The sequence below is a fragment of the Dipteris shenzhenensis genome, chromosome 7 (assembly GCF_047967505.1).
Source record: "Dipteris shenzhenensis isolate YYH24624 ecotype China chromosome 7, Dip_SZ_1.0, whole genome shotgun sequence".
Lineage (NCBI taxonomy): Eukaryota > Viridiplantae > Streptophyta > Polypodiopsida > Gleicheniales > Dipteridaceae > Dipteris > Dipteris shenzhenensis.
Window position 1 is genome coordinate 34,352,186 of NC_141602.1, and position 16,348 is coordinate 34,368,533.

Here is a 16,348-nt window from a genome sequence, read left to right on the forward strand (position 1 = left end):
CATCATAGGTTGCTGGAAATTCTGCATTCCCGGCTGCATGCTGCCCATAAAGCTACCTGGCATTCCAGGTGCCTCTGCGGATAGAGCCACGATCGCCTGAAAAACTGATCCCCTTCCAAAACATCCTGGATGCATCGTGGGCTGAGGAAGGGCTTGCTGTCCCTAATTGACTGAATGAAAGTTATTGGCATTACCCGCTACAGGGGTGATCGAGGGCATCTCTGACGGCTGTCCACCGAAAGAAACATGCCTAGGGGTCTTCTTATGCTTCTTATGTTTCTTCTGAGATGACTTTTTGCTTCCAGGGGTAGCAACCATAGGGGGAGGAGCTTGCATAATCTCCGTGATAGCATGTTGCAACTACAACAGGGCTCCCACTACACTTTGCATTCGTAGCTGAAAAAGTGCATTGGGATCAAGCTCCTCTACCTCATCTACCTCATCCTGTGGGTCCTCCGTGGCATGCTCAAGAGAGACTGGATGAGCCCCACTGTCCTACTGGTCATCACCCCCGCAAGTACTGTGCTCCTCTTCAAAGCTCTCTGATGCTTTGTCTTCGTCCTACCCCTCCTGCTCTGAAGTGGTCAATGACCTCTCACGGTGTGACATGCTTGCTAAGATTGATGGCTATAGCAACAATTGCACTGAAGGTGTCCTTTACCCAACACTACCAGGGCCCACCTCTGTAGGAAGATGGTGACGGTCCCGACAATGGAACCACTGAAACCGGCCTTCGATAAGCAAAAGGGCAGTGATCCTCTTCTACTCAGTCATAAACTTCATAAATAGCCACAATGCAAGCTTCAGTCACTTAAATCACTTAGCACAACTTAGAAACAAGCTTCAACAACAACAAAGGTGAGGCTAGAATGCCCCTGCTCAATGAAAACAGTACACAGTGCACCCACTGGCCCCAAATGCCTTGGCACCCCTCACGATATTTATTTATTGCTTCTAAATGGAAATGCTTTACAACAAGGGTTCAACCCTGCACTGTTCCTCTCTGCAAATCCTCTACTTGTCTTCAAGGCATCTAATCCCAGTGCACCACTAGAATTCCCACTGGCAAGGCATACTCAGGCATTCACTTCTGATCTGACACAACTTAGAGGCATTCACGCATCCAAACCACTGGCAAACTGAGCTCAAGGCAGTCTCGAGGCTATCACATGCATCCACACTGTCCTTAGGCCTTCCACAGGATCACTCTTGCCTTTGGGTGCTTCCTAGAACCTGTTGGAGTCCTGAAAGGACTGCACACAACACGCATGCACTGCAAAAAGCTGCAAAGCAAGAAAGAACAAGGAAAAACCGAAACTAGAACCAACTCCCGCTGTCTGTGGCAGAGGGGCGAGCTCCTTCCTCGCACCTATCCTCTGTCCAGGCTCCCCGCAAGGTGCAGGTGTCTTCCAGCAATCAGGAGAAGAGAGAAATGAAGGTGCAGGTGTCTTCCAGCATCACTGCTCCCGCATTTTGAGCCATTCCAACCGTACCCATGGTGGAGTTTGGCATTCCAGGTCCCACTCCCTGCATCTGTGGCATATTCCAAGTATTGCCCATTGTCCCAGGCATTCCTGTCTGCATTCCAGGCTGCATCCCAATGTTTGAGTACATCATATTGGCATTTGCAAGGGGCATTCCACCCATCATAGGTTGCTGGAAATTCTGCATTCCCGGCTGCATGCTGCCCATAAAGCTACCTGGCATTCCAGGTGCCTCTGCGGATAGAGCCACGATCGCCTGAAAAACTGATCCCCTTCCAAAACATCCTGGATGCATCGTGGGCTGAGGAAGGGCTTGCTGTCCCTAATTGACTGAATGAAAGTTATTGGCATTACCCGCTACAGGGGTGATCGAGGGCATCTCTGACGGCTGTCCACCGAAAGAAACATGCCTAGGGGTCTTCTTATGCTTCTTATGTTTCTTCTGAGATGACTTTTTGCTTCCAGGGGTAGCAACCATAGGGGGAGGAGCTTGCATAATCTCCGTGATAGCATGTTGCAACTACAACAGGGCTCCCACTACACTTTGCATTCGTAGCTGAAAAAGTGCATTGGGATCAAGCTCCTCTACCTCATCTACCTCATCCTGTGGGTCCTCCGTGGCATGCTCAAGAGAGACTGGATGAGCCCCACTGTCCTGCTGGTCATCACCCCCGCAAGTACTGTGCTCCTCTTCAAAGCTCTCTGATGCTTTGTCTTCGTCCTACCCCTCCTGCTCTGAAGTGGTCAATGACCTCTCACGGTGTGACATGCTTGCTAAGATTGATGGCTATAGCAACAATTGCACTGAAGGTGTCCTTTACCCAACACTACCAGGGCCCACCTCTGTAGGAAGATGGTGACGGTCCCGACAATGGAACCACTGAAACCGGCCTTCGATAAGCAAAAGGGCAGTGATCCTCTTCTACTCAGTCATAAACTTCATAAATAGCCACAATGCAAGCTTCAGTCACTTAAATCACTTAGCACAACTTAGAAACAAGCTTCAACAACAACAAAGGTGAGGCTAGAATGCCCCTGCTCAATGAAAACAGTACACAGTGCACCCACTGGCCCCAAATGCCTTGGCACCCCTCACGATATTTATTTATTGCTTCTAAATGGAAATGCTTTACAACAAGGGTTCAACCCTGCACTGGTCCTCTCTGCAAATCCTCTACTTGTCTTCAAGGCATCTAATCCCAGTGCACCACTAGAATTCCCACTGGCAAGGCATACTCAGGCATTCACTTCTGATCTGACACAACTTAGAGGCATTCACGCATCCAAACCACTGGCAAACTGAGCTCAAGGCAGTCTCGAGGCTATCACATGCATCCACACTGTCCTTAGGCCTTCCACAGGATCACTCTTGCCTTTGGGTGCTTCCTAGAACCTGTTGGAGTCCTGAAAGGACTGCACACAACACGCATGCACTGCAAAAAGCTGCAAAGCAAGAAAGAACAAGGAAAAACCGAAACTAGAACCAACTCCCGCTGTCTATGGCAGAGGGGCGAGCTCCTTCCTCGCACCTATCCTCTGTCCAGGCTCCCCGCAAGGTGCAGGTGTCTTCCAGCAATCAGGAGAAGAGAGAAATGAAGGTAGAGAGCGGAGGGTGAACAAGAAAGAGCTGTAGAGGAAAGATGGTTCACAGATCTGCCTCGAAATGATTGCCTCGGGATCTGTGCCTGAGTCCTCCTAAGAGAAGGTGCCAAAAGCAACAGGGAAAGTTCCTCCTGCAGCCTGCACTGGTCCAAAACAGCTCCAGAAGCCACCACGCAACCAAAAACATGTGCACAAAGGTCCACCACAACAAAAGACAGTCCCGGGCACCTGCTGGAGGCAATTGAACACGTCCATACAGACGTCCGTAAAGTCCGTACGAAAATTTTCAAAAAGTTCAGAAATGACTTCTGGCACTTCCTAGAAGTGCATACTAGCCTTGGGACAGTCAAAACAGAGTTAAAACGGCTTAAAACGGCTGTAAACAGCCTTGAAACAGCTCAAACAGCTCAAAAACTGCACAAGAACAACTGAAAACGTCCAACACCTCTGGGAGAGTGAGGGGAGAGAGATGGAAGGTGGGGGAAGGGCATGCATACACATGCATGACAAATGGCATCTCCTCCTTGCCATTTTCCCCTTCATTAAAGTCCTAACCCCCATACCAAGGACAACTTTTAGACCTCTTTTAAAGCCTTTGCCTTGCCCCTAGGACCTAGTGGTGCACCTAGACTTTGCCCTTAGGAACTTCTAGGAAGTGTGCACTTCCTCTAGCCAGTCCCTCATGGCCAAACCATTACAACACTTAACCATGGTTAACCTTGGGTTAAGCGTAGGTTGAGTTACAAAGATACTTTACATCACTTTTCACGTCCTCGTGACACGCATTAATCCTACATATGGTTTAGGCTTCTTGCCTTTCTGCTCATCCCTATCATCCATTTCCCCACCAGGAATGAACTCATGCTTGCTCCTTCTAGCCTATGTAATCATGACTAGCTTTCATGGATTGTCAGGCCATGCTTTTTGTTTGCTTTGTTAGAGAAATTATTCACTAGTTAAGGGTAGACAGATACAAACTTTGATTTCGTTTGTCTTTCTCATTCTCAATATGAAGACTATAAGATAGGTTTACTGTAAACGACATTTTTCGTTTGCTGAGCATCCTTTGCTATCTAATGTGGCAACTGCCTGTGTACTGCTGCTTTGGATCTGGTAGAAACGTTGTGGATTGTTGCTTTTGATTTGGTACAAACAGGGTTTAGGTTTGTCACAGAAGGAACTGTTTGTGCGGTGGACAGCACTCATATTTAAGCACAGCACATGGCTCTGTGGGTTAACAGCGCAAGTACTTGCTTCTTCTGTTTGTGGGAAGCAGAAGCCTTTGGCAGGTTCTGGCAAACAGCAGTAGACGTTGTTGGCCAGTGGTTTCCTGCTCTGGTGGGGCTGAATACACTTGGGCTTCGTTGGGATTTGTTTGTGAAAGGAGAGTTCTAGATGCAACACCTTGCAGGTCTCTTCAAGGATCGTGCTATGGGCTGAAGCTGAGGCTGCATGCACCTTCCTGTTTGGGCTGCATATCTGGATGGAAGGGAGCATGTGCTTTCCTTTTTTAGATTTATGCCTAAATAGGACCTACACCTACTAGAAGCCTCTACTTTTCCCCTTTGGTCACGTGACCTCTGATCTATATGCATGTGTTGCACAGTCCATCAAAGACTTGCATGCAGTACAGTACAATTACATCGCTTCATGATTTTAAAGAAAAATAATAATTTGAGCGCACCTACACCTACTCGTTCTAAGAAATAGAACTTGCTACAACTACTTTGGCACACCTGTTTGAAATCCTTTAGTGCGTCCTTGAATTTTCCCATTGCTAGAAAAGCCGCTCCTCTTCGGTAATACCCCTATATCAAGAAAAATAATATGATGACAAAATCCTGTGATAAAATCAGCATGCAATCAATGGAGCCCCATAAAATTTCATTAAGTAAATACAAATTTACCACATACCCTAAACAAAAGGGGTTATGGGGAAGCCTTAATCTATGATGGAACTAATATACCTTGACATACTTTGAATCAATCTCAATAGCTCTAGTGGCATCTGCAATTGCACTGCCATATTCCTCAAGCTTTGTATGTGCAAATGCACGATTTGCCCAGTAAACTGCATTATGATTGTTCAACGCGATAGCTTGAGTGTACAGGTCGACCGCCTTTGAGAATTTGTGAGCTGAAAAGAAGGCCACAACGGTATTAATGGAACACATGACCATCCCTTCTTCATATGTATGTATGTATGTATGCCTGTATGTATAGAGAGAGAGAGAGAGAGAGAGAGAGAATAATGGTTGGTGACAAATTGAAATCATGCAAAGGGCCCTGACGATACATTAACAAAATATACAACCGACACTTATTCAGCAATTCAAATGCAGCTCCTATGCAAGGCAACGATAACATTCTACAAATGATGCTCCAATAAAACCACAGCATTCCAAGCAATAACATAGATCATATCTGGATTCTCTCTCTCTCTCTCTCTCTCTCTCTCTCTCTCTCTCAGATAGAGAGAGAGAGAGAGAGACTGACTGACCGACCGACCGACCGACAGACAGAGACACACGCTCTAAAGAATATATTTGTATAAGTAACAAATGTGCATGCGAGAATATTATACACTCGTGAAATTAACATAGATGAGTGTATGTTCAAATGCGTACAGCAAGGTTCAACAAGTACACCTTCACACAACATCTAAAGAAATTGGTCAGAAAATATTCCCCCTTCATGTGTGTCAGCAAATCCAGAGACTTAAGTGAATGCAGAGACTTGCTGATGCACCTGGAGAGACAGCTGCTCCAACTCAAAGGTTGCGGTCAGTTACATTCCCAGGAGGCCAGTGGACTATCAGAAAAGGGTCAAGTTTTCTTGACCCTGAAGGGCACATCAATTTTGGCAAGGGAGGACCATCTGTGTCAAGCTGGGTGTGGTTTGTTGTGTTTTGTTCTGTTTCTGCAAATTTTGTGCTCATTTTATTGGGAGAGGGCCAAGTTTTCTTGAAAGGTAGTCTAGGACCCTGATAGGCACATGCGAATTGGCAAAAGAGGTCCTATCTGTGTCAAATTGAGTCTGGTTACTTATGTTTTGTTCTGTTTCTGCAAATTTTCTGCTCACCAACTAGGGCATCAACAAATATCCAATTTACAAATTAACAAGAAAAAAAACAAAGGAAAGAAGGGAGTTAGTAAGCGACTTTAGACAAAATTAAGAGTAAATGAGAAAAAGTAAAAAGAAAAATAACTTGGTAAGCAAAGCTACGCTTATGTTCTCATCAGTACCAAAGCATAAGCTGCCATCTGGGTTTCGAAAGATTCCGGAATCTCTTAAGTGAACCCAGTGCTTACTAAGCTTAAAATCGCAACCAAACAACAAAAGCTTTGACAGCAGAAAGGAAGAAATAAAGCAGAAAATTAGAAGAAGAAATGAGAAGAGAGAGAAAGCAAGTGTGTGCGCGTGCGAGAGAGAGAGAGAGAGAATGAGAGAGAATTAACGTCAACAGGAGACCTCGTGGGTCTATGGGACAAAAACACACACCAAAATCATCAACATCAGTTAGAGACTGAGAGTCTTTGGGGGAGTATATATATATATATATATAGAGAGAGAGAGAGAGAGAGAATTAAATTAGGTTAAATGTCCAGCACACCCCCCAAAAAAAATGTAAAGAAGAAAGAACAGCACAACTAATGTGCAAACACAAGGGAACAAAGATAAACCAACATACCATACAAGAAAAGGCCCCAAACCTTGGCACCCCTTTCGGTATTTCTTTAATTAAGTGAGAGGCCCTGAAATCCAGGCTACATAAAGGATACACTCCTTACAAATGGGGCATTCCACAACCGTTGGGCATCCACATACCCTGCATAGCCTACCCTGCATAGCCTTTACTGTTACACTGCTCTCACCACTCCTGGCAGTAGATCTCGATCCCTAGTCCAGGAAGCTTGCACACAGCTCGAAACTGTCACTAGTGACCACACTTAGCCACACAGTTCCCCATAGCTGTCACTAGTGCCCAAATAGCCAATTATCTGCTCAAAGCAGAAAAAGAAAGCGTACATAAGCTTTCTCCTTTGTACAGGACTGCCATGACCACTAGTCTCTCACCCTATGGGTCGCACATATCCTAATACATCAACTTGTTTCCCATAAGAGAACTGGCATCACAACACAGTAAACACTATGGCAGTCACACCTGTACCATCCCTCAGGGTTCCAGGAATACTTCCCATTCCAAGCATGGATTTCCGACCCCTACCTACTCAGCAACGAGGCTACACCGAAGATGTGCCGTCTGCCTAGCAACCACTGCCTACAAGTGACCCATCTCCTAGAGAAACCAAAAACATATTCCCACACGGAACATGTCACTTGCCAAAGCCAGCAAATAGGATATACAATGAATTCAAACCCACTCGCATTCAGTGCTCTTCCCACACTCCGCAGGCATCAGTATCACAACACATTAGCCCTAGGCACTCAGCTCTCACACCCTAATGGCAATGAGCATCCATATCTGACCATACACCAGCATGTGGCTTGGGATTTGTTCTCAGACAATCCCACACGGGAATGAACAACTTCCCCATACTGCCCCTGGCGTCCACTGGCTTACTAGATTACCCAAGCATTGGGTGAAAGCATAAATGAACTACCCATAGCATCTGAGATCAATCTTGAATTGCAAGCATTCACTGGGAATCCTCCTGCCAACCGGGCCTCTCCAAAATAGTCCATGCAAATGGCAAACACAACAAAGTATGAGTGATTTATTCTTCAGCTTGGACTCAAAGTACCAAGCTCAAGCATGAAAGAAAGAAAGAAAGAAAGAAAGTTTATTAATGTCCACTGGAGACCTAAAAAGGTCTATGGGACAAAAGAGACCTGCTTATACATCAGTACAGAGAGGGCCATAGGCAACCTCCCTGGGAGTATCATCAGATTCCTCCAAAAAAACAAAACACATAGAACATAAAACATAAAAGGAACTAAGTACTAGGCTATGGAGTGGCCATTACATCAGTTTAAGACTGAGGGTCTTTAGATTTTGTCTTAAATTCTCTAATCACTGCAAGACCATCAAGATATACTGCCCATTTTCCTGCTTCCCTGGCTGCCCGAACCTTAGCAAGCTCGGTAGCTTTGTTCTTCAGTTGGGTTCTTGTAAGCTCCTCAGCAATCCATATCTTTGTCCCCTTCAGCTTATAGGATTGTTGTAGAATCCTCTTCCTGAGTGTCTTCGAGTTGAAGGTGATGACAATGTGTCCATTCCTAGGCAATAAATAAACTGGGGAAGACTCCTCTTCATCATCATTCTTGTCATCAGTTGGGCTTGCTGACCAATCAATGGCCGGGACTGCTGCCTTGATTCTGTCGATTGCCTCCTCGAAAGTGTCATCCTCGTGCTGCCAATCGGGTATTCCCCCTATTCGAATCTTCATAGCATTCACTTTCCGAAGGTGATGTTCTTGGATCTCTGTTTGGATGTCAACCTTGGGTTCAGCTGTCACTTTCACCTGGATAAGCTCTCTAGCCGTGGAAATCAGCTGTGATGTTGGGGGCTCAGCTTTACATGTTTATACGGCTGCTGCAATAATCTCCTGCTTCCCTGGGCCTTCCAAAGCTGCAATACGAGCTAGGGCTTGGGTGAGCTGGGACCTCAGGTCTCGCACTTCTTGCTGGAGATGGTAAATCTGCTCTTGCGGCTTGGTCGGCGTCGGGGGAGGTTGAATCTTATACCTAGAGTACGTCCTGTCGAAGGGAGCAGGGGTTGTGGCTACCATGGCGGAGTAAAGCTTGGGGGGATGAGGGGAGGATGGGCTGGCCATATCGACTATCCCCCTTTTGGCTGGACTAACCCCTTGGCTGGGCCTCGGGTACAGCCCAGCCAAGAGTGGGGAGAGGAAGTGGGGAAGTGAAGAGTGGCGGGCTGGGCAACGACGAGCTGAGTGACGAGGGGAGCGACCGGGCTGAGCGACGGGGGGAGCGACCGAGGCTGAGCGACGGGGGGAGCGACGAGGGACGGATGGGGGGAGCAACAAGGGACGGACGGGGGGAGCGACGGACGACGGGAGCGACGGACGACGGACGAGGGGGAGGGGGCTGAGCGACGGGGAGGGGGTTGAGCGACGGACGAGGGGAGGGGGCTGAGCGATGGACGAGGGGAGGGGGCTAAAGCAAGACATTGGAAGGATAACCTCCTCACACTACCACGCTGGCAACTGACCGTACAACTAGGACCCTGCCCGTATAACAGCTCACTGTGGCCGTACAACAGCATACATCGTCTGTACAATAGCAAATCCCGTCCCGTACAGCCCATGTTAAGCATACATTAATTACTACGCATGGACTGTCCGTACTGCTGTACGGACTGTCTGACTCCCCACGTGCCAATCCGTACACTCAACGACCCGCACACAGCGTAGGTGGATCCGTCATATTTCGTTCATAGCCGTACTCCTTCCCGCAACATTTATTACTCCGTACAATGGGCTGTACCAGCAGTCATACCTCTCCGTACTAGCAATGATTGGAGACTCCGTACAACCGTACGGCAGCAGCAACAATTACTCCATACAGCCGTACGACTTCTACCATCCATCCAGTGTCTCTCCCACTGCCCACGAGGCCCCATCCTCTCCTCTGTGTGATTTTCCCATCGATTTCTTGCTCAATGCCTTCCTTGGCCTTCCTTTCCAAAAGGGGCTGCATGGGCTTGCCACGTGGCAGCCCATGCCTTGGGTTGCCCCCAAGGACCTTCAGTTGCCCCTAGGCCCCCCCTCTAGTGGGGAAAGCCCACCAATGACCAACTTAAAAATCCTAAGGTTCTTTGGGCCCCTCTTGGCCCTAGACCTTTCATTTTCCCCCAAGGCACAAATGCTAGGGGTTCTAGCACATCAAGCAACCCTTGACCTCGCTCCTTGTTTTCCCAAGGTCCTGCCCCCATGCAGGCCAACATGCATGCGCCAGAAATCACGCCCTCGTGACACACCAACTCAAGCACAAGGAAACAATTTGCTTATTTCAAATTTAAAATAATAATAAGAGAGTGGGAGGAAATACATTAAAAACCAAATAATATATATAGCAGAACTAGACTAAATAGGTACCTTAGAGTAGATGAACTCCAAAAATAGAACAAACATAAGAAAATGGGCTATGAAGTTTGGATTTTGATTTTATTTTCAAGGATCCTAAACATACCAAAAGCCGAAATTCCAAAGATATAACAACTACAACAAAGGACTGGAGTTTCTTCGTATTATAGCCTCCTAGAGTTATGAACAAATTGCCTAGAAGGAATTTTAACCAACAAAGGACATCTTTAGAAGCTACAGTTTTTGTGCACCTTTTCTTTTTCAATTCAAAGTCTTCTTTCTAGATTTCATCCAACAAATTGTTCTCGTTCACGTCCTTGTTCTCTTGATAGACAGCTATATTTCAAAAGGAGATTGGGAGGGGGGTGGAAGGGTGCAAATAGCTTGAGAGAACTCCAAAAACAAAATCAAGTGCCAACCTTGAAAAGCTGCATTGGCAGCTGCTTTCAACTCCTCTGGTGCCTGCAGCTCTGATACAGAGTTGCCGTTCATGATCACAGACCTTTGCTAGGTTTACCCAACAACTTAAGCCTTCAAATTCGGGGGCTTGTCAAACTTCTAGCCGTCAACTAAACCTGAAAACAGAATGCAATTATGCAGCCAAATTTCAGATTAGCAAAGCAAGATCTGTAGGAAACAAAACAGAACCCAATTACACAGCCAAATACCATCTTGAAACAAATCAGAACACAATTACGCAGCCAAATATCATCTTGAAACAAAATACAACGCAATTACGCAGCCAAATATCATCTTAAACAACTATTATTTAAATGAGCCGAGTTAGACAAGTGATCCACTTGAAATGGAACTTTTCCTAGCTTTGGTGACTGCCAACATCTGTTATAGTATATTTAATATAGTATATTTAATATGCAGTCGATTTGTGCATCACACTCCCAGATGGCATGAAGCCAAATGCTCAAACCCCGAGGGTCAACTTCCCTGACAGTGGAAGAAAAAGCAATTCCCAAACAGACACATTTTTCACGTTGAGATCATAAATATTCAAAAGGAGCCCATGAAACCTCTTTCCTTTCTTATTCTGCACCATATGAAACCTCCTTCTTTTCTTACAGCTCTCTCTCTCTCTCTCTCTCTCTCTCATTTGTATCAGGTTTTCTTTCAGTCTCATAGACCCATCGGTCTTCCGAAGACTCTAATAAAATTTCTTTCTTTCTTTCTTTCTTTCTCTGTGTGGTTGTGGTGTGGTGAAAATTTGAACCTAATTTAAATCTCTCTCGTAGCTCTCTTGTAGCACATCCCTCGGTCGCTCAGCCTCTCGTCGTAGCGCAGCCCTCTGTCATCATTCAGCCTCTTTTCGTCATCATCACCCAACCTCTTTTGGAAGTTGCTGAGCAGGTGGTTGGTCATCGTCGAGCAGGTCGTGCTTGTCGTCGAACAACAGCAGCAGCAGCCAGCCCTAACCATCAGAAAGCACACACCAAAAAATAGCAGATACATTTGGATACCTAGAGAGTTGAGGAGTGCTCAAGGCAGCTCAGCTCCAACTATTTAGGTGCATGACTAAATACTAATTTGTATCTTAGGAAAACGGCTTGGATAACATCAGTTTAAGACTGAGAGTCTTGGGGTTTTGATTTGAAATCTCGAATCAAAGCCCCCATAGACCCGTGAGGTCTTCCGAGGACGGTAATATATCTTTCTTTCTTTCTGCACACATTAGGGCCCAGGACAATCGTCAGGCTAGAACCCCCTGAAGGTCTTTATTTCTTGAGAGAATTCTAAGTATAAAAGTTCAGCGTATAGCTCTGTTGCAAAAATTCAAACGTGAAAAGATTACATGGAGCTCTTAGGCTCATTCTTTTGGCAATAGCCACTTGTCAGCACTCTAACTAATTCCTAACTAGGTCCTAGTTACATGCCTCAATGGCCCGCACTCTAACTAATTCCTAACTAGGTCCCAATCTTGGAGTCTTCTTAGCACTTGGTCATGTGTGTGAACTCTTCGCTGCTCAGTGCTTGCTAGGCCCCTGTCGCTTGGGCGTTCAACCCCTCATTGTTCCTACAACAATGAATTAAAGCGCGCATTGCCATGGCACCCATTAATCATTACCACTCTCTGACCAGAGTCGGTAATGATCTAGGTTGACCGAAGTCGGCCTACTTTGGCCGAAGCCAAGTCTTGTTGACCGAAGTCAACTCCTTCTGACCAAAGTCAGAGGTTCTTTGGTTAACCGTAGTTAAACCTCTTGGCATATGCCAAGTCTTCCTATAGGCTTACTTAACTAGGGTTAAGTATCTTTGACCAAAGTCAATACTTTGACCAATTAAATATAACTTTTTGAACATAATTAAATAAATGAAAGACTCATTAATTATGATCAATAAATGGTCAACTGGAACTTTGACTTTGGAGTGTTTGCAACCGGTGACATCCAACCACATGCCCTTCCTTCCCACACCTAAAACATTCCCTCTCTTTGCGAAAATTGGCTTTCTGCTTAGGGAAAAACTCTTCAAGGCTTTTGGTACTTGGTTTCCCCTCGGCTTCGGAGGCTGAAATTCCCTCTTTTGAGCCTTGGGAAACTCCTTTCTCTCAGACTCAGGTGTGGCTGTCTTTTTCTTGTCTGCTACCCCGACAAAAAGAGAAGGCACTGTGGTGGGATCTTGCATATACATTAAGCTCGCCACAATGGCTGCGTGCATGATATCCTGTATGCCCTTATGTTGCAAGGTATTAACCACAGCCTGTATCTTTGGAGTGAGACTAGACCTGTACTTTCTTACCTGGGTCTCCTTTGAGACCTTGCAAGAGTGATTTGCAAAAATGCATCCCAAAATTTCTGCTTGTATGCCTCTACTGTGTCTCCTACATCCATATGCAAGCTGTCCCACGCAACAAGGACATGGTCTTTGAACTGCTTGGGCATCACCTGTTTGTAGAAGGCTTTCTTGAAGCCCTTCCACTTTCTTGGAGCAATGCCAGCTCTAGTCTGTGTGCTCCACCATGCACTAGCCATTGTTGTCAGGTGTAAACTAACCATGCGCAGCTTCAAAGACCAGAAAAACTCTCCGTGCCAAAAGCTATATCAAACTGTCTGCATGGCGTTTTCTTTCTGGCCATACTCACCATTTAAAGTTGCAAACCTGACAGACTTCCCACCTTCTTTAAACTCCTTGGTCTTTTGTCACGATCTGTGACTTATTCCTTTCTCTTTCTAGACTTATGGATGGTTTAATGAATGGACACTTGTGGAAGGGTATGACCTTTCGACGGGACACTTCCTAATGAGGCATAACCCTTCACAAGAGACATTCTAATGAAGAGACATTCCTATTGTAATGTACCCTCTCATCAAGGGTCACACCCTTCACAAGGGGTACACACCTCTTCATGCACATACCCTTTGGAGTACACACCTTTTCATGTGTGACTCTTCACTCTCTATATAAGAGAGGCCCAATTGTATGGATGACACAATCACATCCACCCTACAGACATTCAAGCAATACAGTTATTCCTTGTTCTCTGCTATCTCAGTCTCTTTACTGTTCCTTAGCACAGTTCTAAATATAGTAAATCTAGGATTTCTTACATCTTTGCTTTCTTGCTTGACTTCTTCTTCTTCTTCTTGCTTTGGCTTCGATGATCCGGAAGAAGAAGGATGGTGAGGATGAAGAGGTAGAGCTAGAAGAAGAACAGCTTGAAGAGCTATGGTGATGCTTAGTCTTTTGGCGTACTCCCTTCCTGACTACCTGCTTTCCTCTTTTCGAGGTCTCTTGCTCTTCCTGGACACATCATCTACAGGAAGAACAGGAACTGCGCCCAGGGATCTTTTTTTGGCTATCACCCTCTGGGTTCCCCAAAAGAAACTCTCTGGTGCTCTTCCTCTGCATGAGGATTTACGAGCCTGCAAAACAATGGATCCCTTCTGGCTTCGTGCCAGTAAATGTCTGTAGCTTGCCTCAGTCTTTGACTGCACACTCTGCTCTTGCATAGCTTAATCATTCCTGGCACTCTCCTCATGGGAGGGTATGGCATCTTGCTGTGAAGCCATTTTCTGTCAACTTATCCTGAGATTTGCAAACTCTTTCACAGAGTGTATGCGACCAATGCACTCAGCCTATCTTTTTCAGAATGGAAATACCTCAACAAAAGGTATATTGCACTCACAACAGCCCAGATTCGTGCCAAAGACTGACTGTCAAGATCCATGCATAGCCTCAAGCTGTGTGCCCTTTTCTGGTTATTGCAAATGACTTTTAAAATTCATCTGACCCCTCTTTCTCTGCTCAAAAAACATGCAAATCTCTTAATTTCTGCAAATGTCTGATTTTCTGTTTTCTGACAGGAATCAACTGACAGATCAAATCTGTCTCTGCAACTGTCCCTTTTTTTTTTTTGGGAGAACTTGATGGGTAACTGTTTGGTTACACTAACTACACTCGCTTTCTCTGGTCTGGTTAGGTGAACAGACTAGTTGTTCTGTAACTGAGTCTCTAACCAAAGTAACTGACTGCGGACTAACTAGCTACGGTTTGGTTAGGCTAACCAGACTGGTTAGCTGTAACTGTATCTTTAACCAAAGTTAACCACTGTGGTTTCGTTAGCTAGACTGGTTAACTAATCTGGTTAACTGCCATGTCAGCATGGACTATCTGAATGCCATGTGTCATGCATGTAGGTCTGCCACGTCAGCAGACTGGCGGGCCATGCCACATCATCGCCCAGCTGAGCACCACATCAGCACCATCACTTGCGTACTGCAACAGCATGCATGACACTTTATGAGGTCATCGTCAGAACATTGCCTTGAATTTCCAGTCGGATGATCTGTGCAAATCTATAGGCGTAGGCACCTCCGCTGCTCACAGCGTCATGCGACAGATCGCCTGACAGTTCCACAACTCAGGGTCTCGAAAATTCCAAAAGTCGTCAGTCCCGTGAGTTTGATGCCACGCCAAGTCTGAAATTAGCAACTGCTCTTTAACTCTTCAGAGGTCTCCCAACGCCCGAGCCAATTTTCAGAAGGGACGCGGCTCCCCGTCGCCTACAAACGCCTCGTCACCAAGCTTTGTGACCGCCATTCACCGCTCAATGTGAACCTTCTGATGAGGTGCCCCACTCTTCGCCATGGCAATGGAATAGTGTATGCGCTTATGCCTCCGTCACTTGTACGTATTTAGTTTCAACGCTACCCTCTCAACTCATCTCGCTTCTACACTTTAGTCTTTCCCAATCGTCCCAGCTTGAGAAAGCTATGAAGCACCAGCTCTGATACCAATGAAACCTCTTTCTTTTCTTATTTTGCGCCATATGAAACCTCTTTCTTTTGTTATTCTGTACCATCCATCCATCTCTCTCTCTCTCTCTCTCTCTCTCTCTCTCTCTCTCTCTCTCTCCGTCGCACGTCACCTCTCCCTCCCGTCGCCTAGCCCCTCAGCCTCTCGTACAGGCCATACAGCCACCGCCGCCGTCCGAGCAGCAGAGCAGCCTTTTTTTCTAGGTCATCCAGAGCAGAGCAGAAGGGGAGAGATCAAACTGGGCTAATCCCCTGGCCCAGCTTGAGGGGTTAGCTTCAGCTAAGGGGTCCATAGATTGCACAAGCTACTGTTATGGAGTCCCCCTCTTACCCTAAGATGAAGCAATTCGCCACCACACCAGTCAGCAAGCCCTCGTACTCTGATATTGCAGCCTCGTCAGTGACACCCAGCCCATATGCACTATACGTTAAGCGACGGATTGGATTAGACCCGCAGGAGCAAATCTACTATCTACAGTAGGAAGTAAGAGAGCTCGGGCTTATGGTAGCAGCTCTCCGGAAGAAAGTGAAGGAGATGGAAAATAATGGTTAGCAGGAGATCATTGCTGAAGTTCAACAAAAATGCAGCTCATCTCCACCAGCACCAACACTTGTCTCCACGGTCAAAGAGATGATTACCACTTAGGTCAGTTCAGCCAAGAGAGAGATGGCTATTATAGCCAACAACAAAATCAACAAAGCAGATCTTTACACAGAGGTAAAAGAGCAGGAAAACATAGCAAAAGATAAGAAAATATTGCACATTGGGGGGCTGCCAAAGGATTGCCTTGGCTGCCCGGTTGATGAGGGATACACAGAAGAAGAAAAGCTACGTGTCTCAAGAAGGAGATACGGTGATACCACAGATAGAATGGGATGAAACTGACATCAGTTGTATCTCTCAGAAGGGAACACAAGTACAAGT

General features: G+C 46.0%; 1 protein-coding gene across 1 annotated transcript in view; it reads right to left on the reverse strand.

Moving 5' to 3' along the window:
- Nucleotides 1-16,348, reverse strand: part of PP5.2 (protein phosphatase 5.2) — a 108,801-nt gene that overhangs the window by 83,226 nt on the left and 9,227 nt on the right. The window contains exons 2-4 of the mRNA XM_087377037.1: nucleotides 10,576-10,731; nucleotides 5,054-5,223; nucleotides 4,823-4,894 (exon numbers count right to left, since the gene is read on the reverse strand). Coding sequence (XP_087233163.1) covers nucleotides 4,823-4,894; nucleotides 5,054-5,223; nucleotides 10,576-10,648 — 315 coding nt within the window. The 5' untranslated portion in view covers nucleotides 10,649-10,731. The remainder of the gene's footprint in view (nucleotides 1-4,822; nucleotides 4,895-5,053; nucleotides 5,224-10,575; nucleotides 10,732-16,348) is intronic.